The sequence below is a fragment of the Pagrus pagrus genome (genome assembly GCF_965226575.1).
Source record: "Pagrus pagrus genome assembly, chromosome: 15".
In the NCBI taxonomy this organism is placed as follows: Eukaryota; Metazoa; Chordata; class Actinopteri; order Spariformes; family Sparidae; genus Pagrus; species Pagrus pagrus.
Window position 1 is genome coordinate 2,805,793 of NC_140199.1, and position 25,393 is coordinate 2,831,185.

The window sequence follows — 25,393 nt, forward strand, 5'->3', positions numbered from 1 at the left end:
AATGTCTGTGGCTTTGGAAGCTGTCTCTCCTGAGAAAAAAAGGCTTACATACCAATCCACTAAATGTCTATTTTGTCTATTACAGATTTTGTGGGATATTGGTACAATAAAGTCAATACATACTGTACAAAGTGGGTTACTTAGGAAAAAAAGCTTTATTTTGGAGGCTGGATGAAGAGTGTGTCTTATAAATATTCCCCGTTCCTTCCAATTACATCATCATTTCTGTTCATTACAACTGATAACAAGTGATTTGGGGGAACCCTTTTCATCCATTTGATTGATTTTATTTCAGTCAAGTGCAGAACTGACCATTTATGGTCTGGTAATTTAGTCAGATCAGTGGGAAAGGCTCTGCTCTTTGAGGGAGCGCTTAAAGAATCAAAGCCACAATGAGAATTTAAAAAAACAAAGAAAAACAAAGGCAAAGACAAACAAACCTCTGTTCTGTAAGCACCAACAAGAGCTTACAGACCGGCTTTCAGGTTTAACTCTGGTCCATTTTATTTGCTGTGGTTGTGTGCTCATGGTGTACTTCTGCAATGGGACCTTACCAAGTGCAGACATGACATTCATTTAAACCTTTATTTAAACCTGGAAAATCATTGTGGTTTTCCTCATTTGCAATGATGGCAAGATACACAAAAATACGCAAATTTATAACATCTCAAAAGAGCAATAATACTCAGTGAAAACAGTTGTTCTCTAAATAATTCCACGTGCTCAGTGCTCAAAAACTAATGGCCTGACTTCAGAAAAACCCTTGAGGTTTAAGACACTTCGTAGAGCGAGTTTGATAGGGTCCTGTGGTCAGGTTACAACCTGTCTGATCCGCTGCTTATGTTTCTTACCCAGTCGAACTTGATTGTAGTAATGTAAGTGTTCCCAGATCTAAGAAGTTACTTCTGAAAAATAAAATGTTTCCAGCACTGATAAAAAATTACAACTTAGAAAAAAATGATCATGTGGGCGAGGTGCCTTAAAAATGAGAGCCAAGTCATAACAAATTATTCTTGAAAATATTGACTATATAGACCCAACTCAGCTTTATTCAATTCAGACCGCTACATTAATTTGGATCCATCAGTTTGTAAGTCTATTGTAGCCCTAGACGTTGCTCAGGTTGTATTGACAATTATCACAAAAATGAGCTCTGACCAAAGCTAGCTAGTTATAAAACATTTGCCAATCCAGTCTGCACAGGTGTCCATCTACTGAGTGTAGATATACTGACATGTGCTGTATGTGCACAGGATGTTGGATTCAAACAAAATACTCTGTCTAATTCCACGGTCGTTATTTTCCACAGACAACCCATATCCCTATGCATATTTTATGGAGATTGAGCTCCCCCCTCCAACAGAGTCAATTCCTGAGGTTAAAATTAGACGAGAAGTGTCTGAAGGTTGAGCTCTCTCCACCCTGGACACCACCCACCCGAGGTTTAATGAAACAGAGAATATATTCAAGAACTCTTGGATCCTTTATACATTTTTTATGTTGCTTGGCAAAAAGGGGAGACTTTTTCACTGTATCTAGTCAGTCACTCACTCATGTGAGCATCAATATTTCCTTTCCATCAGAGATCACTGAGCTCTGACTGGAAAATGTTCCTCCTGGTTGTAAATCAATGTTAGAGCAAAGTGTTACAGGCAGCTATTTGGGGGGTGGGTGGGGTGGATTTTAAGTCATGTTGATTTTCAATTTCCATCCAGAGGGTTTAAGGTTCGTTTTGTGCTGGAAGAAAAGAGTTGAAGAAGAACTAGCCAGACACGTTTAGATGTATCTTGACAGCATCGATAGGAGTTAGTTGCATTCATGTCATTGAGTTGTCTTTTACGTGTGGAGAGCAGGTAGGAAAAGTTTTCCTTTCACTGTGCTCGACTTTGACAACTGAAATGCATCGTGACTGCATAATATTGGGCCTCTGCTGCTCAATGTCAAAGTAGAGAAAGGAGATGAGTAACAGGAGAGAAGACAGACACATAGGCAGACGTAATGCAGAGTGGGAGTCAGCAATCACGCTGGTGTCATGCGAGAGATTGCTTCTCAATCGAACAGCATTTCTGTTCTGTTTTAGTTTTGTTTGTGTTTTTTGAATTCTCAGATTTTAAATTCCTGGAGATGCAGTTTTGTCCTTCAAATGGATTTGCATAACGACATAATCATAAACACACAGGTGTAGAATAAATGGTTCACTGGTCAAGTTTAGATAGACCAATTTTTAAGGATTAACTTTCATATTAGTCATATTGTTTTGATAAAATCAGAGTGATGTACTTCACATTTTGAATTGATTACAGTGTATAAAAATATTACTTGGCCTTCACCGCTGAAGTTTACAAGCCCAAGCAAGGACTGGAGATTTTTAAGAAATCGCCTCAGCAACACTATCACCGGAGAATTGTCCCCATCTTAAAGTATAATCAAGTATATATAACAAGGCATGAGTCCTAAACTCTGCTGTCTATGCGTAGCTTTGGGAATTACAGATGGCTGTTGTGCCAACAAAAGGACAACACACTTATCAACAGCTAACAGGACCATCTTGTTTAATACTTAAGTGATGTTAAAATGGAAGCTGTCACCAGCCAATCAAAATCATTTAAAGAGTGGAGTATGTCAGCTTGCTTTGCTGAACTTAGTGTATTATTATCTTTTGTTAGCACCGATCTGTGACATTGCTTGTATAAGGTCATGCTTGTATCCTCTACCTTTCTATGTTCCATGCCTCAAATGTGAAGTATTTAAAGCACTCCTGCTTTTTTCTTTGTCAAACAAAACCAGCTGGAACAGGTACGTTGACCCCATGGAAATTGGGTCAATTGAAACTGAAAATGGGTATTGAAACTGTTTCAAATATTCAGAATCAATATGTATTGAAAAATGTATGTTTTTGACAACACTACCCTAATAGTAGGAAGGGAGTGGTCGCAAAGTCCAGTGGCTATTACAATAACGTCTCAATACCCTTTTTGTTTCAGCCTAGACCTCAGAAAAGGCAAAAGCTTTAGTTCAGATTACCTCAGATGTCCAGAAACCTGCAGGAGATTCAAGGGGTTAAACAATCCCACAAGTCAGAACAAGGGCAATATAGTCTTCCGAGCAGCGGCACTGTGACAGTCTAATACCAACATAAAGTGAATTTCAGCAGTCTCAAAAGGAAATGTGTGGATAACCTCTTCCAGACCACAGGCAAGAGACAAGAATAAAAGAAAGAAAGATTAAAAAAAAGGAATATAATTACCAGCTGAAACAGTAGCCCCAGTCACCTAAATATATTCAGTATGTAAATGGGGGAATAAAGCCATCCAAGTAATAGAGGAAAAGGACCGTGACCAGCAAAGAGCGCATGCTTACTCTAGCACGGCAGGCCTGCATAAATAAAGGTTTTATCCTCCATCAGCAGTCTGTGCGGCACATGAAAAGTGTAATGCTGAGGGCGTTGAGGTTGGAGAATCCCATTCCCCTCTGTCTGCATCCTCTGATCTCACCTCACACTTGTTATGTCATTCCTCTCATTCATTTATCCCTGTCAGTCTCAGCTGCTCTTGGTACGGACAGGGAGATATGATGTACAGAGCAAAGCTGTTATTGGACCACACATCCACACTGGTTCACTCTGAGAACTGTCCAGTTTGACCATGAGATCTGCTGTTTTTTGTGCATTTTCCTAAAAACCTTTCCCCATGACGGCCAAATCACTTTAAGTATATGGCGATGTACAGCCTTCACATGCCGCTCACACAACATGCAGTTGAAGTGTACGCTTCATCTCATCCACTTTTTTTCTCTCTGCTCTGCCTGTGTGTGTGAAGCTCAGCCCCACTCTCGGTCAAACAAGCTCTTTATACATCCACATCGGACAGAAAACAAAGAGATGGAGAAAGCAATGTATTGTTGTCACTATGTTTTTATAGAGTCGTGACCTTGCGCCCTGTGCACTGATATTGGCTGGGGGCTACACACCTCATACCAAAGGTTGATGTCCAGAAATGTCCCAAACACAGGGAATACTACGAAAATAAGAAAATGCAGAGGGCGGGGTCTGAAGATACAGACCCCACCACACACACAATTTGTTCAATTATTTTTGTATTATATTTTTTGAACACACATATATGAATATACATTCAAGCTTATGAAAATTAACTTTACAACTTATTTATTACTCATTTGCTGTTCTCCGGGTTTCATTTTCGTGTTGCAATGAGCTGTGTCATCAGCTGATGAAATCTGATCTGTCTGGAGGCTGCAGATCTGAACAGAACTTGAGACCTTATTGATCTGAAATAACATTATGCGTTCCTTTGATTAAGGATCTTACCATCAGTGGCTTGTATGCTACTGTGATTGTTTGTGTAGCAGTCAGCCAGCACTGACCTTACAAGTCCTTTACCATCATTCATCCAAATTCTGCCACTGTGTCAACCTTGAACCGATTCCAGTGTTCTGCCACTAAACATTAAATTTGACTGCCCTCAACTGGAGGCAACTGTTTAATTCATAATTGTACAAATGCAACACAATTTAATAAACCTTAACCTAATATCTGGAACAGACCTTGACGGCGTCAGTGTCTGCCAGCAGTCTGACTCGTCCATATGTCCAAAACATTTGATAAAAATCCTTGAATTACTCACAAACCTGTCACTGCCTGCAATTTAAATAACGGCAAGATATCACAAATCCTAATATAGCCTTATGGAATATGATATTTGAGAATATGAGAATTTTGGGATGAACACTGATACATACAAGTCTGATAATGATGGAAACTGTTGTGCTGGAGCACTGCCAGGTACATGTTGTGTCCTCTGTTTCTGTTTATATGTCATGAGCTCCCACCATGTAGACTTAAGCCCTCTCACCAGGGCTCAGAGTCAGCGTGCCTCAGAGACTCGCTGTCAAAATGCCACCTCAGCCTGTCGCCAGACTTGAGTCACCTCTGTTTATGTCTGTGTGTTGGTATCTGTGTCTGTGCTGTCACCAACTATTTGACTGTATTGTAAGTGTTTTCAAGTGTTTCTTGGTCTCCGTATTTAGAGTAAATTTCTATACATCCTCCTTACAAAACAGTAGACATTGGGAAAATGAGATAGTAGTTTGAAGGGTAAGATCACCCAAAATATATTTTTTCAGATGCATCTTGCCAGGCAGAGAGTTTAGGGTTTTATTCTGGAAGATTTTGAGATATCTGTCTCAGAGACGTGACCTTGCGAGGCAGCTGGATTTGCAAGCTCATGACATCCTGTGATCTCACATATCCATCTTACCAGGCTTCAAGCTTTGTGCTTCCCAGATTATTGTGTGTTACAAACCAGTAGGCAAGTATGTTTATCAGAGCTTCACTATTATACAGTACAGTTGTTGTCAATCTTTAGTAAAATGTAAAGGAAACGGCCATGACAGGTTCAAAGGTTATCCTACGTAACTGACTGAATCAAAAAATATCTGCAATGTTTTGTTGAACTGACACATCGACATAGTTGGGCATGTGGATAAATGCAGCTCTCTTGTCAGAAATAGAGATGTATTTGCTTTCTTCTTATCAGTGACATATGGATTAGAGACATTAAAGGATAGGCTTGTGCTCTGTATGTATAGGCACTTCAGCAGGTCAGGGTTTAGGAATCATATCAAGTGAAGTCATAAATAGCATACTAAAAGCAATACAGGTTAAAGGCCTTAATCTTTGTTGTATATAAGGCAAGGGTATTTCACCACTTACTCCATCACTTATTGATTTCTCTCTTTCCAGCCAGTTCACCTGTATGGAAACATGGCTGCTGCAAACACACTCTGAAAGTATATGATTTCATACATACCTAAAGGTTACAGTAGCACCTCCACAGCGTTGCCGCTGCCAGCTTTAGTGTAAAATATTAATCATATTTTCTATAATGTTGCTGTAAATAAACGACCAGCCAGGCTGCAGAGCTGAACACTGAGGTCTGAAGCGGAAATAAATAGAAGATGTGACCTCGCGACCCCAAAGATGGAACACGAACATGCTTTCCCTCTCTCGAGCCGTATGATTTATTCACATCATGAGTGTGTCTGTGCATACAAGAGGTGTGTCCAAACAAGGACGTGGGAGGGTTGCAGGGAAGTTGAAGTATTTATCGACCTTGGCCACATATTTATGATTGGACTCACTCCAAGCATGCTGCATACAGAACATCTTAGTCTGACTATACGTCAACTTTTCCCCCAAAGTTTTTGTTTGTGTGTAGGTAAGGTCACACATATATTTGTGTGTCTTCATACAATCTGACTCAGATTATCAGTGGAGGAAGATGGAGTCATCCGAAGTTCAAATTTCAGTTTTTACCCCAGTCTTCCATCTAAATCCCCAGCATTATCTTGTTTCCATCACCTTTTGTTCACAGTGTCAAAGCAGCAACTTTTGAACCTGAGCCAACCATAAAAACAACTTTATGGGGTGTGTTTTTTGTCCGTTTGTTCGTTTGTTTTCCCCTTCTCCAGCGCAAATGAACAAACGGACTTAAAAATGTTGATAAAAACCCGATTTACTCTACTCCTCCGACTTTTTCTTCCATTACTGCCCTCCTTACACTCGAGCACCACTCATACAAATATGCCCAATTTATTTATAATTCATAATAAGTCATTGTTTGTAAGTGCCATCTAGACGCATAGGCATCCCTGTTGGCAGGATGCACCATTTATCAGTGTCTTCCAAAACTACTATACATCACTGAAGCCATTTAGGATATGACACACTATTAAGGTTTGTGGTTTGGCTATACCTACGAGGAAAAAATGTAGGTGGCTAAAAAGAAATGAACCTTGAGTGTAGCTTGCAAACAGAAAGCAAATGGCAGAGTCCTGTGTCAAAAGGTCTTGAGGATATAGCATAAATCTGTTCGCTGAAACAACTGATGCTGTTGTTTTTCTTTAGACGACAGGCTCCTCTGATACACCGAGTCATTATCCGCACTGATACTGTTATCAGACACAAAGGTTGTGAGTCAGACATGACAAATCCACACAGACCAGTTTCTTTATCACTATCAAGTTGAAATGTTTTATTAAATTACAAAAAGCCACGTCTCCTCTAAAGGAGAACTCAATTTTATACATTTACTACTTTTAACTTGATTTGCTTTAACTGGCTTTTTCCAGAGCTTTCAACTGCTTGTCACGGTTTTCATCAGTGGATGTTGTCTGATCAGTTGTCACGGAGCTGCCTCAGTACTCGCTAGCCTAAGTGCTGTTGAACTTCAGACACATGATAACATGGTGATAGAAAACTCTGATGAAGACTGAGAGATGTTGAGATTAAAGATTATTCTAACTACTACTTCTGTGCGCCAAATAGGAACATGATGCTAAACAGATGTATATGATGGCCTGTGGAGAGGGCTCACTAAGTCTGAGAAATTAACCCTGGTGGGTTCGGGGTTATCTTGGCTTGTGCTTGGAGTCTTAGAAAAAACTGGTGGGTGTACAGTTTGAAACACGCAGGCATTTATCAGCTAGGAAGTGTCTAATGAAAAATGCTCATAGTTGCATTATGGGAAATGTTTTGGGGCTTGACACATTCCAGACTAATTTAAAATGTAAGATATCTCGGCCTCTTCCGCTTCAGTTTTGACCATTACGTCTTTATTCTGACTCCAATTTTATGAGTATTTCTTAAGGAGTGTTTCTCAGTGAGGTATCTATTTCTTAAGTTAATAAAGGAAAGCGCCAAATACTGTATACTGTAAGAAGAGTTATATGTAAACACCCCTTAATTTTAGCTTCATCTGGAATTTGTTAAATCAAAAAAGGGTAAAATGATGCAGATATATCAGATCAGTACTTAGGATCAGGAAATACCCACAAATCAAACTAAATAAATATGCATCAGAGGGATCACTGCTTCTTGATGTAATCCTGCTTCCCTCCACACTCCATCACATTCATCCTCATTTCTCTTTTATATTTCCCCAACCCTCTCTCTCTGTCTTTCTCACCCTCCCTGTCTCTCTGCTTTCCCTGCAACCGACCTCAGTGTGGTCCCGTAGGACATCCCCCAGCTCCCTCTAATGATATAATTATAGCCAATGAGCCAATGTGATGACTCAGGCTGATTAACGGCATCAAAACAACGCTGACCCAAAACATAACTCAGACATAGAAGGAGGGAGAGAAAAAACAGCCACACAAGAGAGAAACAAGATGCCCTTACAATGCACTAATAGTGTCTGTGGCATCAGTTATTTCAGGGATTATGTATGACATACTGCATGTATGATAGGTTATGCAATATCTGTGTGGGCATCAGTAGCTTAAAGGCTACAGCGGTAAGCTTGTGCTGAGAGATCCCTGGTTTGAATTCCCAGACAGGCTTGTAAATCTTGATGTGCTTGTGAATTAGTAACACTCTCCTTCATTGCCTGCTGTAAGGATGCCCTTGAGCAAGACACAGTGGCTGCAGTTGTGTTGCTCTGTACCTGAGGAGGCTGTGGTTGTATTCTCCAGCTTCCAGCAGTGATTTTCTGATCTTATGCACTGAGGATGCAGCTGTAAAGAACTTTATCTTTTTTGTACTAAAGTGGCCATTCAAACCTATCCGCAGTAAAAATTTGTCTCAATCACCTCGATGTAAAACCCCAACACCTTGTGTCATCTCTGTGCTTTTCCAAGGTCTGAGCCTTGCTAAATAAAACCTGATTGATCGCCTATTAATGTATCTGAAGGCAACTATGATTTACTTGTTCGTAGCAAACAAGACAGCTTCCATTTTTCTCCACTAATGGCGTCCGTCCGTGCCATAACTCTTCTTGTCTCCATATATTCAAGCTCCATTACATGTGGCATCCATTTCAAAAGCAGTCTGCGTCTATTGGACCATTACTCGATGTGGTAGAGCTGATAAAATGAGCTGAAGGGCTGTGTGGTAACTAAGAATAGCAGGTGTTACTGGAGAATTGTAAATGGTTGTCGGTGTATTGCAAATGAGTTTCGAGTTGTTATTTTATTTCAGTTTTATTCAGAACAAAAGTAATTACACTTATACAGGAATGAATCTGCAAGGCAGATACAAGAAAGCCCCAGAGAGCTGTTGCACCGCAACTGGTTGTTTGATGATTTGAAATGGCTGTTTGGGTGCTGTAAACAACGATATTAGAAATTAAAAGTGGATAACTACAAACCTCAAAACCATGTTTAATTCTGTGTTATGGGAAGATTACTGCATCATATTAATTTAGTATTAATTCTGGCTCTGTGAGTATTGACTGTGGGATCTCGGCAGATATACAAATATTCACACACACTCACAGATTCACAGAATCCCACTTCTTTTTCCTTCTTCTATGAATCTAATACAACCACGCTGATAGATATGAAAGTGATCTATGGCTTTGTTCCAAAAAAGTGTGTTGTTTGGATATTAATGTGGCGCCTTTCTCTGTTTTTGTTTCCCTACAGAGAGCAAAGAGGTGTACAAGAGACAGGTGCTGTCAATCACTTCCATCGCCATGGCAATCAGCCTCCTGGGAACCCTGTGCATGGCCCTCTACTGCCGCAACAAGTGAGAAGATAAACACACAAATCATACTTATTGATATACATCAGAACCCCGGTACATATGTCAGTTTATGTAAGGTAACAACTTACCTTGTACTGATCTACAGGACATAGTTGAACCATATTTCCACTTTCATACAATCGAGAGTAGTTGGCCATCATTCCTGACATTATGCTCAACAAGCGAATGGGAAAGGGGAACGCGCTACATTATAATCAATTAGACAATCAGCCGGTTTTAAAAAAACCCATCCAAACCAAAGAAATGGCTCTTTTGGCAGCTTATTATGACCCATAATTAGGTTTATTATGAGCTGACAACCTCTAGTGGTCAGGAATTATGACAGGAGCAAAAAAAAAAAGTGACATAGTGGAGGAGGTGACTTTCAACCAGGAGACTGCTTGTTTTAAAATGATGTAACATACTTTACCTACGTAAGGTAAGTAACATGACCTGAGTTAGCATTTTGATTTTTTTACAGAACCATGATCTTTTCCTAATCCGAACCAAACTGCAATCATTTCATAACTTCAACTATGTTATGACAAAGGTCCGGATCACCTGCCGCTGGTTCTCCCCACTGGTCTCATGTATGTCGTTTTGGGAGTCATTGGCAATGGACCAATGTTCGGTCAGTTAGTTATCAAGATGTGTTGGTTTTAAACAGACACAGTTTTCATCCAGAGGTCTAACTGTAGCTGTGTGCACACACTGTGTACATGCACCTTTAAGTGATGAAATAAAACACAAATAAAATTATATCGCCACATAAATAAACATAGTGAACAAGAAACTTCTCAGAATATTCCCCCGTAGCACTGCCCTTCATGGATAGCCTTAGGGCTGAGATCAGGTCATGGTTACCTGTCACAGACTAGTTTGGGTTAGGGCTAAGGTTGTATCTATTATGCAAATAAACTTTGACTGCAAGTGAGTTCAAGGACTGTAATCGGGCATTTTCACCCAACTCTTAGATTGGTTCCATTTTCTCCAGTCATGCGTAGATGTTGCATATGGAATATCTCATGAATATATTGACAGGTAAATTAGCTGCACTGACATGTAATTTCATCCCAACCATCATTTTCTTGCTTTCATTTGAACTGAAAGTTGCTCCAATGACTTTCAAACTTCCAAACTTGGTTTGACGATAACATTTTTGGCAAAATCTGAGTCCTTAAGTAAGCAAAATGTTTCAGTGTTTGGTTATAAGCCCAGTTGGGTGTGGGCAGATAAAATGCCCAAGGAGACATTTTGTTCATTTAGAGAAGGCCGGTTGAACATGTTGAGGCATCAAACATCTTGAACGAAATCCCAGACTGGGCATTTGCAACAATTTGTAAATCTCATTATGTGCACACACATATTCATAGCCCATTATAACTCAAAGGTCATCTAGCTCCTGCACTGTCTCGCTGCCTATATGCATATAACTGCAGTGCATGCTGTCTGTGTGCACATTAATTGGCAAATGAATGGCCAACCTTCCATTTCTTGCTGTGAGAACTACTTTGCCTGGAGATATTCTATATTCTCAAGAGGATGGGTCAAACATCCGGTATGTAACGTCAGTCTGTCATTCAGGGTACATGGACCGTGGAGGTGGCTGTGATTGATGGCACTGTAATTCCATAGGCTTCCATCTGTAATATAATGATGTGAGTGAGTGAACAGCCTGACAACAGGATAATCGGATCAAGGCATGATGGACAAGTGCTTTCAGTGAATCCGTAATCGAGTCAGGGAACTAACTTGTTCAATGGGACGGATGCATACAGATCAGGAGGAAGTCTTCATCCAAACCTGAGTTATCTAAATAAAGATAAAGTCAAAGGTCTTGTCACACTGAGGAAAAAAAGAGCCAGATTAAAATACAGCTAAATGAAAGACGATTGATTCTTCAAGTCATGCTGTCGTCATTGCTCTTTAAAGGGCAACCTTAAGCGCAGTGTGTTTAGAGAGCAAAGGATTTTCTCATTTTTGTCTCTCTGCCAAGCACTGACAGTAAGGTTAAAGTGCTGAATTTAAGTGTGTTTACGGGTGTTTACATCCATGTTTGGTGGCTCATCAAGTTTCCAAATTCTAGGTCAGAGCAACAAGACAATGATCAAAAACAAGGAAACCAAAGAGGTCTAGGGCCAAGCAGCTGAATGTTTTTGACTGTCCAAGTCATTTCATCTCAACCTATATGAAGGAAAACAACGGTAGTACAGTCCTGACAGAGCATCACCATCACTCCCAGCATGTCAAATACAGCAGCCTGGTCAGTGGCACTATGCTTCTGAGTTTGACACAGTAGGTACTCCTCAACTGTCACTTGCTGGACGGATGGATGGATGGACGGACGGATCACACACTGGACTTTCCCTCCAAAGACTGGGGTTAACATCCAGTAACATACATAAATGTTGGGGAAGATGTGAATGGCATACTACGTCACTTATGTAACATGACGTGGGCTACGTGACTTCCGTATCTTCCATAACTTCCAATAGTTACGAGAGTGAACTAAGTTATTTTAACCCAAGCAAAATATTTTCCTTATCCTAACCAAGTAGTTTTGTAAAAACCCAACCAAACCGCTACAAGTCGTGAGTGAGAAGGTGTTCGTTCAAAAATTTAATAGGAGTTAAATCTTTTGTTAAACTGTCTAATTAGATGGTTACAGTTCTGTTACAGTTCATCTGATATGGGTGTAAACACTACAATTTAACCTGAAGATCATCCCTTTAACCTCATAGTCACTGTTTAACATGGAGTCCAATATCATGCATAGTACAGGGACAACAAATCGCAAATGAGCCATTTTCCAAATAAAGACTACAATCTACTATATTCCATGTAATTATTTTGCTCGGCATCACTCCATGTAATTATTAACATGTTTGTCTACTAATTAGTAGTATTATAACCAATTCTGCTTTAATCTCACACATTAAAAAGGTCGTGTCAATGCATTAACACAGAGATCAGTTATGTGAAAACTATCAACCCGTAAAATTCATAAATAATTGCTGCAGCTTTCTCATAATTAGTTGTTTGGATTTTCAGCTCATGCAAGGCCAACCAATTGGAGTGTGGGTGGAGGTTTTCTCACCACTTTGATGATAAGAGAAAAGATACTGAAGATGAGAGGACCATTCAATGATCTTCATTTCAGCCCGGTCACTGAACCAGAATGTCAGTATTTAATGATGAAGGAAAACCTCAAAGTGCATCCATTGCCAACTTTTCAAACTATAAATGATGGACAAAGTGAAGGAGGCCGTCCACCCCAACACTTGGAGAAGATCAGGGAACAATCATGGTTGCAATTCATATCAACATGAATGCTAGTTGAGCTTGCTACACACCCGTGCATTGTCCCAACTTCCACACCCTAACACTTCACTACATGAAGAAATAAAGATTTGACACTGAGGACCTGTGTCATATTTCTCACTCCCTTATTTCCTTTCTCTTCACCACCGTCTAATAAAAGCATGTAATTGTCACTAACAGTATAATAAGTAGCATAATTAAACACACAGTATGTCATTGCTGCTGCGAGGGGTATCTGAATCAAAACAAACATGACAATCTCTGACGTGACTCAGGCAGTAATGTTCACAGAGGAGGTAATGTTTGACTTAATGTTTTGTCCTCCCTCACTCTCTGACTCTCTCTCAGAAATGATGGCAACAGTCGACAAAATGAAACGTACCGTTACCTTGAACAAACTTTATTGGAATTATTTGGGATGATGTAAACACAAAACTCAACAACATAACAAGTCGCTGTGTTGTTGTTTTAATGTGGAAATGCTACATATTATATATTCATCTCCAATTGGAATGACTAAGCTTTTTCTGCCAATTACAAATTGGTAGACCCACTTTTAATTAAAAAACAGGTTTAACTAATCAAGTGGAGTCACAGGTTGATTGCATTAACTTGGTGATGTTTGAGGCTACCTGACATTATTCAAACACATCCGATTTTGTTTTTGTGCAGCAAGAGTGCTTTGCTCATAAAGAGCAAGCAAACCCATTTGCATTCAAAAGCATCAAATAACTAAGCAGGTTTTGTCAAGGCTTTAGAAGAGATAAGGGACCTTTTCATACCAAGCGAAGACTTTTCCAAAAGCTGTGTGTACCAAACGCGGCAGCCTTCATCTAAGAAAATATAATTAAAGTGCCACAGAAGTGGAGCTTACCATGAGGCTGTTTGTAAACACTTCATTACATCGCTGTCATTCTGCAGATAGTCGAGACAGAAACTGTAATGGCCTCATCAGCTGTATCTGATAATGAGCATACCTCTGCTATACAACAGAATGAAGTTGGGATAAAAGAGTTTAATGCATTTCCATCCGATCAGTGTAATTGCACAAACTTGGGGAACTAGTGTTGTGATAATAAGAGCCTGTAATGTACACTGGTCTGAAAAACAAACCAGAAGAGCTTCTTTAAGATGTATAGAAAAATCAGATTATGACCCCCTGCTCCACAAGGTCTAATTATTCCACTTCCTCTAACATGATTATCTACAGACCCCTTGCCATGAGTCAAGTCTGTTTCTATGCAAGATTAGGGTCAAGCTAATTAGTTTCCCAGTGACTTCAGTCCTTCGGTGTCTTTGCAATACATATAACAAAACACTCTGATTCAGCCAGTTGATAAAGAGAAATGAAAGTCTAGACTCAGAACATCTTAACAGAAATGATAATATATAGAGAGTCAAGGTATGTCACCTAAACAGGAATAATAGTGCGTTTGAAATATTTCTTATTACACCCAAAAGAAGAAAAAAAGAGAGGTACAGATAGAAAGCTCCTGTTTGGTCAATAGCTCACTTTCTTCTTTTCCTCTGTCCTCAAGGGCATGAAACTGGTAGAATGCAATTCTCCTTGGCCACTGACTCATATTTAATAAAGACGTCCGTGGATGAGTCTAAAACTTGGAAGAAAACCCTGTAGATGCTCCCCAGTGTCCTCCAAAAGAATGTCACAGGATATTATGGATATTTAGAGAAGTAAAGTAGAATAAAAGACCCAATTTAGTCTTTGGACTTTGTTGTTTATGATTAGGATTTGTATGTAATCTATTCCTAATGCTTGCTTTGTGAGTTTGAAATGCAATAATGTAAGGTGTATGTTTTTGGAAACTATTAGCATTACTATTGGAGCTATAGAACGAGCCAGGAAAAAGATGATCCTAAAGTGCCCTGTAATTATGAAAACTGTAATGTTCAGTTGGTCGTACAAAAGGAGACTTCAAGAGTGACATGCCGTGATGACGTATTGTAGATTTAAGAAAGGTTGATCGTTTAAAGTCACATCGTCACACCTAAACGACGGACTAGGTCAATGGTCAGCGCCTCTAAAAAAACCAATATAGCTAACCATTCCCAGAACATCGTGATAATTGCAGCGTAACAGTGTCACACATACCCGACCTCCACTACGAACACAGTTTGGTTAGTATTAGGCAAGAAAACTACTTGGTTGGGTCTTGGAAAACATCGTAATTTGGGTTAAAATCCCTCCATCACAAACATACCCACATCATAAGTAGATGAATGACCTGCTCTTAACCTGACCATCCATGCCTGACCTTCTCCCAGTTAAGACCTGTTGCTGTTTATAGTACTTCTCCCTTCCTCCTTTGCAGCTGTAATAATTACTACAGCTAAACAAGCGTAACAAATATAAAGATCGGTCCTGATAAACTGCTTTCACTTTTGACCTATATATTCATTTTTCTGATGAGGACTGGCTGGTTTTTTGGGGGGCTGACATCAAACTGGTGTCAGTGAGGATCCTTATCAGCACATCTTCATTTATTTCTAAAAGCAAGGCACTGCAACTGTCACTAGGCTCCTGTCTTGAATTAATTAGACCAAGTTTAGAGATGTATTTCAGGTGGGACTTGGTGGAAATGTTGATTGCAGAACATAATTATGACACTGAGGAACTCAAAACATATTTATTAGAAGTCATTTGGAGTAGCTCAGGATGGATCGATGGATGTGGCCTCTGAGGTGGAAGCGGCAGAGGATGGTTAAAGGCCTTTGGTGAACTTTGATGAGCAGATGCTTAATACTGATGTAAAGAGTAGCAGCTCAAAGCGAGTGTTAACGCAGGAAACACAGTCATTCAGTTGAAAGTGGTCAAATCCCAACTGAAATGAATTGCACCCATGCGTAACAAAGTTTTTTTCCCTTCTCTTTAGGAGGCGCAGAGAGAAGCTGCAGGCCCACCTGAAGGAGAGTCGCAGTTTGAAAAACTACACCGCAAATTCCCATAATGCCCTGGAAGCCAAGATGAGAGCCTCTAACAACAACCTGCAAATGCATGAGGTGACTACTGCTGCTCCTTTTCCCATTTGCTTTAAAAACATGTTTGGCAGGTAACGTGACTTGAGCAACATTAACTTGAACCTGTGAGCTCAGAACTAAAGAGTGGCCATCTCCAGTTTCTTGCTTATACCAGCATAAAGATAAAGAACCACAACACCTTTCTTTATCAGTATTTTTTTTCAGCATTCAATACATGTACCAATAGTTGCCATCAGCAGAAATTAAAATGAGTCTGTTGCTTACATTCAAAATGTATTCAAAAATATGTGGCAGAAGTGCCCCTGAAGAGATTATCACAAATCGGACATATGCAGTGCAAATAAAACACCTCTAGAGTATTAGCATCGGTCAAAAAATTCATCACCTCCTGCAGTTTTTAGCTGCATATGCATCAGTATGTATTCCCATCTACACCAGGCCACTTGCATCAGGCTCACAGGTCTTTGAGTGAGCAATCGTTCAGTGGTTTGGGAGCACGGTTCTGGCCAGCGACATCATTCATCATCTTCTCAGCGCTCTTTGTCATCACATCTCTCCCACATGTGCGTTGAGGAGTAGCTGCTATGGAGAACATTACCTTAATTTGTATGTCAATCATATCCACATCTTCCATAGCCTTGGGGGAGTGTGTGCATGTATGTATTTGTGCACCATTGAGCATAAATTAGCTCTAATCATTTTTACATATTTATCCTGTAAGTTAGCTATCTCATCTGCACAGTTTTGACACAAAGCTCTATTGGATAAATTGCACGTCGCCTCCAAAGCCACGATTTAAATTTAAAATGAAGCAAGGTGCATGTACTGTATACACAGTGGACCTTATATGCATCATAAACACAGTAATATACACAAGATGGATAAATCACTGCGTGGGAGAAGCACAGAAATGTATGTCCTGTATGTGAGATCCAGCTTGCATGAAGGCAAGCATTACGAATGTATTATAAAACACTATGATGCCCCGATAATGCACTTCAAATGATGTCATGAGATGCATGTGAAATGTAGGCATTGAGTTTGACAAAATACTGTATGTAACTATTCAATGCCTAACTTGAATCAATGGCTCAAAGATGTAAAAGTGTTTGAATGGAGCAGGACTGCACGGGCCCCGTCGACTTCAATCTCGAGCTAATAGACTTTAAAACATAAGGGTGTTGTTGCCTGCGGATCTTGAGATTCGGTTCACAAAGGGTTCAGATGTCTAAGCTATAGCTAGGAGGCAGGGCTAACCAATGCTTTAAAGTAATCTGTAAAATCTAGAGTTGGCGAGGACGACATGTCAGGTGTGTCTCCTCACATTACCCTCAAGCTGAGTGCTCTGCCAAGGACAAACAAACAAAAAATAAAAACTTACATGAAGATCCAGGGAATGGCATCAGTCGGCTTTCTACGTGAATTAAGCTCACACGTGCCACACGCTTCACACAAGATTCAGAGTATTTGAACTACACTGGTGTTGTTGCAGCCATAAGAAGTATATATACTAATACGTAGACATGCATATGCAGTATACAAGTGAATATTTCAATGTCCACCTCAACAATAACTGGGAAAAAGTGTGCTCAGTTCTTTTTTAATGTGCAGAACTGTACACCAATCAACTAAAACCTGTTTGTGCATACACAGTACATGCAAATGGATTCATATACAGTATATTCATATATTTCTCAACAGAACAATCGACACACCATTGGAAAAAAAGATCAAGATGTCTGTCTTATGTACAAGATCAATGGCAGCTGTATTCTCCTTCGTCTTTATTATTCAACATTCACTTCTTTGGCGCTTCAATCTCTATTTAAATCTTCAAATGTTTTGCCTTTTTAGCACATTATTACTGTAACTTTTCACTTTTATTAACATCTTTTTTTTATTTTTACATATTTTTCGTAATCTTTTTTCTTACTGAGTCAATAGGAATGTTCAAACCTCCAGCTCTTTAAACTCATTCCCTTTCGTCTTTCAGAGAGGAACTTCATTCAAAGTTAAAATGGGTCACTGCACTTTATCAGTTCATTTCAGCTTTGTGATACCTTTTCATACTTTCTGAGAAATTGGAGAAGTTTGGGTTTCAGGCTGCATTTAGATTTTTTTGAGACTTCATAATGGATGTGAATTTTGGCAGCTAGAGCTGGTCGAGTTAAACATTTTAAACACATTATACAAAAATGTCCATTCATGCTTCCTTAAACTGAAAACTTCCAACACGCAGGGGTTATGCTTTTTGATTCGACCCGTAATGGATTCAGGTCCACTGTCTTCACTACATTTCTAACTCAAGGCAGAAACGAATACAGACTTTGTTGCATGCATACTTTCTTCTTGCTTTAGTTCCTTCAGTATACTTTATAGTAACCATCATTAATGAAAGGTGAATGTACAGTAATTAAACTCGTGTACGTCACTGTTAACAATGAAATGCTCAACAAATCGTGGGCTGTGCCAGAAGCTTTGTGACATAAACAGTGCTTGCAAGGCTAGTTCAATTAGCTGTGACCAAATCACCAGCCCATCCTCACTCCTAATGCGTCAAATACAGCGGTGTGGTCAAGTTTGACGCTGTAGTTACCCCTCTGGCATCACTTCTTGTAGTGTCCATATAGTGCAGTAGTATAACGAGCGACAATAATGAAGTTTGGGGGGGTTCAGTTTATCATATAGTGGACATAGTTCACGTCCCATGTGGGACCAAATTTCCACAATATATGTAAGTTAGCTTATGTAAATGATGTAACTCACTTGACTTATGTTAACATACTTATATAACATACAATATTGAAAATAGTTATTTTAACCCAAAGTATGACCTTTCCCTAAACCTAACCAAACTGCAGCAGTTCAAAAGTCATAATATGTCATATTTTAACTGTTTGTCAACAACCTTTATTTTGAAAGGTTAACCAGACATTGTATTTTACGTTTTATTGCGAACATGACGGCAGAGCCCTTTACCTGCTAATATGACACTAGAGGGGAAGGTAAAGATTCATAGTTTCAGCTTAAGGCCACTGATCAAGCTGCTGAGTTTGAAGAGCTGGAATGAGAATATCAATGATCACTATTATTTTGTTATTTTGCATATTAATTATTATCACTTCTGCAGAAAATATAACAAGTGGACTACAATGGAATGCAATAATATACATTAAATGAATGTATATATGTCATAAAATCACAAATCTAATTGCTCTGTTAGCACTAGTTCATGAATTACTGATTTTTGTTTACTGACTATACAAATTTGTATTGTTGAGAAAGAAATAAGCCTAAACCTTACTGTATAAATATTGCTTGTAAATCTTGTTTTTATTAAATTGTTTTTTGTCTCAAACAGCCTTAAGGAAACTTCCATGCAAATGAATTTGTATTTGTTTATTTTGTGCCTACACACCCAACACTGCATTGATTTCTGTCTGCAGGCGATCAGTTACCCAAATTTCAGATCACAGAGCAACAAGCAATTGTGTTTGAGGAGCATGCACTTACACAAACACAGCCGGATGTTATGCTACATTTTTTTTAACTTAACTTACTTTTATTTTGTATGTCACCACCAATTAATCCCTGTTTCATTTTCTGATCCAATTGCACTGGGGAATTTACTTTTTTGTTTCATTCAAGCACTTGCACATGTAAACAAACACCCCACAAAGTTGGGTAAGTCATGACGAAGGCAGCAGAACTATCCAACAGCGGCCCGTTATAGGGAATGAGCACTTCTGATTAGCACCGCAGGGCCATTTGTTGGAAGTATTTGATTAAGCAGTGAACTAAAGAGCTGCTCTGACTGAGCCGGTCCTTCTCTATCAATCAGTTTTACCACCCTATCATGTATTCTACAGGTTTTCCACAGAGTCTCTCTGTCATTGCTGCATAATTGAAACTGTCTCTATCATGAACAAGACTGCCCTGAGCGTGCTCTGCTAGGCTTAGGTCTGAGAGTACAGAGTTGTGTATGTGCGTGTGCGTGTGTTTAATGCTGTTAAGCTGTTATTGATGCCAGCATCTCTGCACAAATCATAAAAATCATCTGCTGGCTCCCTCCGGATAGTCTGTCAGTGTTAAAAAACCTCAGTGCCAGAGGCATACGGTCCCTATCTCAGAGATTAAAACATCCATTACAATGTCCACACATACACACACATATATCCATTAATATATGCCATTACATGCTCCCTTTGCACCACAGATGTCCAGACTCGGCATGAAGTCACTGTCAAAGCAATGATTACTTTTGCCAGTTGTATCTGTGTGTCATTTATGGAGCTAGAGAGCAGAGTTTCTTTGCCTGCAGCTGTGCGAGAAAACATTACATTTAAATTGATGACCTCTATAAACAGTCAGTATTGCTGTATGACACATGCACACAGTTTCTGTTTTTCTTTCCTTGAGCAGTTTCCCAAAAACCTTAATCTATTTTCAAACTGAAACAAAATGGACGCTGAACCGCACAGTGTCAGCATTAACTGATTGGAGGCACTTATCTCTTTGAGCTGTTCGGCAGAGCTCTTTATTAGTCTGTAACAGATAAATAAGTTAAACTTGAGACTTTTCTGCCTTAACTGTAAAAGCAAAGCATTGTTAAGTCAGTGAACCTGGACATTCCTTTAGTTACGACTAGCAGGGGCGATTATACTGCCATCCATTTCTTCTTAATCATGAATTATTTAACAGCACATGCAAGCCTTAACCTTCCCTCTCTGTTTGAATAATTGGAGCCCACTTTCTAGTGTAATTTCCCTTTCTTAAAACTTCTTATTTGCTGTTTTATCACAGGCTGAGAAAGGATCGACTGCTCACCGGAAGCTTCCGTGTCAATTGTAATGGAAGTTGCAACAGGATTACCTGAATTGATTTAAAAATCATTGAACAGGATCTTAAAATCATTTAAAACATTTGGCCAGTATTACATTAGCGAAGATGCAAAATCAGTGAAGCACAACATGGACTGATTCAAACAGGATGAGCAGCATTTGAACATATGAGACGCCACAAAGGCTTTAAAATAACATGTCGAAGTTCAGGCTTGACGTGTTTCACAGGAGTTTCTAATTAACTCGCTGCCAATTCCTGCTTTAGTAAGGATGATATTCTAGTATCAAATCAAGTTCAGAAAGAAAGTATTTTATGGTTTTATAAGTACAAATCAGCCTTCAAATGTCTGAATGGTCACATAACGATGGTAGCATTGACACTAATGAGGCTGGTGTCCTGCGGAGGGACCTCAGAAGGGATTGCCTCCGTGACAACCTTGTTAGTCAGACATCAAACTCAGAACTTTGTATTAAAAAAAAAAGACATAAATGTACTTTTGAGCAAAAAATAGTCTCTTCTAAGCTTATTTTACAAAAGTCTAGACGATGCTGTCTAAGATAATGCTGAGGAGAGGAAACTGTCACTGCAAGATAGATGCGAACCACAGATAGGTTTGTGGTGCAGATAAGAAATCAAACCGGCACCACTCCCCTTACATCTCTGAGGCCTTTACACTTTAAAGCGTAAAACACTTTCTTGTGTTGTCCTGTGTTCTTTTGAATAGTTCACAGCAGATCTTTGCTGCCGTGCAACTGAGTCTGCCTTGTCAACCGTATTGTGAAGTGCTGAACAAAGAACTATTTTGTTTCATTGCATATTTGTCGCTCCAGAGATGGGGAGTAACATGCAGAAAGTTGAAAGGGAGAACCTGGGACTTACAATAGTGCTGATTTAGATCTCCTGTCATGGCGGCTACCGGGGGGAAAGGGGGAAGGGGTGACAAGGAAAGGATCAGTGTCAGTGAGAAGACATTCAAAAGCAATGGAAAGCAATAAAGAGATTACCACAAGATAAATGCATTTGCAAGTCAAATGAAGGACAGAAGGTAGACAAAAACACCTATAAAACACAATGCGAACCAACAAACATGTGATATTACGAGCCAAATGAGAGCTTTTTCTTGCAGGAAAGAGATACCCATGAAGCATAAAGGGTATCTGTCTAGATAACATATAATGTCTGTTTTTGTGATTCTTAATTCTCCATCTTTCTACATATTTAATCCATTCTAACCTAATATTTCTTGATTTTCCACTGAACAGAAGCACTGAGGGGCTTAATTGCATAGATTTAATAATCAACTTCCCCACTGTGGTAAATCCAGGCTTTGAAAGGGCTTATTAATTATTAAGATCTTGGTATTTCTGCCTTATTGGATGAGAACAGAGAGCTGGGTGGATATACAAAGGGTGTGTATTTTTACATTGCAGTAAGGCTTGTTACCATAGCTTCTATTTGAAATAATTTAGGGCTCTGACATGTATAATATATCCTACACTCTTGAGAAAAGTGTGAGCAGCTAATTGTGCTTCTATAGAAGTAAGAAGATGAGTTTCAAATATTGTGCCATTCCACCAATGATAATAAACTTCATGGGATTTTGGCTCAGTTTGTATTTGTGTGCTAGAGAGATCTTCAGTTATGTAACCATCGTTGTTTGGCAATTGTCACTAAAGACATTGCTTTGGTCCCCAAACTTCATGGCTTGTGTTCCCATCAAACAAAGCAATGTCTACAGAGAAAAGTGATGTTCTCTTCCCAAATAGTTTCATGTGTAAAACAATTGAAGCATGGAAGTGTATGAGGCCCAATCCCAGTGCATTCCTCACTCCCACCAATTAGCCTTACGCTCACTGGGATAGAGGGGTAGGATGAAGTGAGCTACATGACCCTCCAAACTGAGGTTTTTCAGAGGCACACTCTGAACCAAGGGTTATGGTCATTTCAATGTATTATGGTCCTTTTTTGTAATAAGCATAAAACAATCCCTACTCGTTTGCTGATGTCGCAGTAGCTAACTAGCTGTCTGGCTAAGGTTACATTGTTATTGCTGATTTGTGCATGACAGTCCCACATTTTGACATATTTGATGGCTCATGACACCTGAAATTTAACTAATTAAGTCCAGCAAGTAATTAGTTGTGCTTGGTACCACTCTAATATCAGCTCAGACTGACAGGGTAGGAACACAGGGTTGCAAATGTTTAGCCTATCAAGCACTATTAGTGGCCAGGTAGTGATGCAGTGGTCCTTTTTATTTGATGACATGTTTGATAGCATGAACAAATTGCCAGCATCTATGCTTTTCTATCTCCATCAGACAACTGACAAATGGCTTTGTGATGATGCCAGGATCGCCACAGTAAAGCAAGAGTAATCGCCACAGCTGAGGACGGCATATTGTAAATGTCCAGCCGTGTCTGTTTATGGAAACGCCATCAACGACAACTGATGCCATATGAGGGTCTTGAAGGATTGTCCCATTTCAGTGGGGGAGATTTTTCAACCGCTACCATTTGTAACTCAGTTCTGAGAGGCAGGGAGGCACTTGGAAATGAGGGGAAGGGGTTACAATTGAAAATGGAACTGAGCTTAACCTTCCCCATTTTCATAAAAATAGGAATTATTGAAGAAACGTGTGTCTGATTCCCAGACATTTCCACGCCTTTTGGTGGCTTACAGCTCTGGGTTGGAAACCGTTGAGCTAACCTGTAAGTTTAATAAATAGTGGATGCAAAGAAGTGTAACTCATATTTGACCGTCATAGATATATCCACAGTGCAGAAATATTTCATAGGTAGGCTGTCACCTTTTTCCTGCCCAGCAGCCACATATTCAGATAACTTTGACACGTTTGGACTTCAGTGAACTTCCCACCTTTTGTTGTTGCTAGCAGGTTTGTGACACAACCAGAAGCCTTAATGCGTCTGATTCCATCAAGCTGTCGGAGGCCTCCTTCAGCTCGCCACACGGTTCAATTTACTTCAATCCCTGAAAAGCCAAGAATGACGTCGAGGAAGGTGGAAAAAGTCAGAAATAGATGTTAGTCGACTCCATTTGACTCTGACAGTCAGCTCCTAGAATCAAGACAGTAGGAACTCCACACCCCGAGGCTTTCAGTGTGTGGGAAAGAGCTGGGGGAGTTAATGGAAGAGATCTAAAAAACGTCAATATAACTGGCTTTAGAAGAAGGAGAACTTTTATTCTGAGTGGGAACACTTTGGATCGCACGATATAAAATAAACAAAATGCCTTTAACATCATTAGTATTCATTTATCTGATGGATTCCTCATAACAAACTCCCAAAAAACTAAAGTTTTTGTTATTGCTCTTGTTTGTATCCGCAGTACTGCAAACGATCCTCGCAGCCCCGCCAAGGAAACGTTTGTGAGTCCAGCTTTGCCCACTGCAACATCTCCACTGCACCGTCCAACAACTCCAGGGGAACAGCAAAACATCACAGGTATAATATTTAATTGCACACACGGACACATACAGGTGTACTGCTACAGTAGAGATGCAGCTGTTCCCTCTGTCACTGCAGGAAACAGCAATAATGCAAATTATATCAACAATAGACAACTTCAGTGTCCCTTGCTATAATCAGCTCAGTGAAGAGAGAAATTGAATTATCCGCATTACAGTGCAGCCAAAGCTAATTGCTGATTTACCGAAGAATGATAGTAATTATAATTAAAGCTATAAACATGTTAATAAGCGTATCTATAACAGTCATGAACACAGAGGAGATGCGACAGAGATAAAATGGGAAAGCACATGCATGGGGATTTATGAGCCAGCGTTAATGTGTAAATTCCAGTAAGCTTTTTTTCCCCTCACACTGCTCAGTGGTGTGTTCGAGCTGTCTGGGCTTTGGCATGTTCATCAGCAGCAACAACACACTCCAACACACACTTCAGTGCCTACTTCTGACAGTGTTAGGATTCAAATATTGCCAAGGCTGGATTTTCTGTTACAACACGCACCGACAAACACATTCACAGAGCTGAGCCAAAGAGAGGGGATCTCCTGCAGATCCACTCCGTACGTCAGACCACTCGTTCACTTTCTGTTTAGTTTGAGGAAAGTTTTCAGTAATATAATCAGTGACTAATATATTAACTTCTGCCTGTGGTTTTGTGTTTTTATGTTGAGGAGAAAGGGTGAAATGACAGCTTTTTGATCTAACATGAAATGAAAGCTTTCGTTGGCACAGGCGAAAATGAGTCAAATGCCACATTTTGCTAACTTTTTTTTACTGTTCTCTCAGTGATCGCTGTTCAGTTACAACCATTCACACCTGAGAGCCTCTCAGTACACCCAGGGTTTTCTACCGCTAACTGTTAAGACACTCCACTGTAACAGCTGGGGGCTAATCGCCTTTTTTCAAGGGGATCCAGGCAGTAGTTGAGAGGAGATTTTCCCAGACAAACTAGAAATACGATCAGACAACCTTCAAACCACAAAGTCCACTTCTCTTTTGGATAAACTCCTCCAAACCTTTTTTTTAAGCTCCTTTTCTCTCTCTCTTTCTTGCTCTCTCAGTGTAGAGTTGAGTTGATCGCTCCGCCATCTGTCTGTTTCTCTTACCACAAATGGCATTCTTAGTGGACAATCAGGGTTTATTTGTTTGCAGTTGCATCAGCTTAGACAGAAACTTGCACACCATTGTCAGAATAGCAGAGTAT

At 39.7% G+C, this 25,393-nt stretch overlaps 1 protein-coding gene across 1 annotated transcript in view; it reads left to right on the forward strand.

Moving 5' to 3' along the window:
• The window catches only part of nrg3a (neuregulin 3a), a 334,685-nt gene that overhangs the window by 297,432 nt on the left and 11,860 nt on the right, over positions 1-25,393 (forward strand). Inside the window, exons 5-7 of the mRNA XM_084376268.1 lie at positions 9,445-9,547; positions 15,757-15,883; positions 24,053-24,168. Coding sequence (XP_084232394.1) covers positions 9,445-9,547; positions 15,757-15,883; positions 24,053-24,168 — 346 coding nt within the window. The remainder of the gene's footprint in view (positions 1-9,444; positions 9,548-15,756; positions 15,884-24,052; positions 24,169-25,393) is intronic.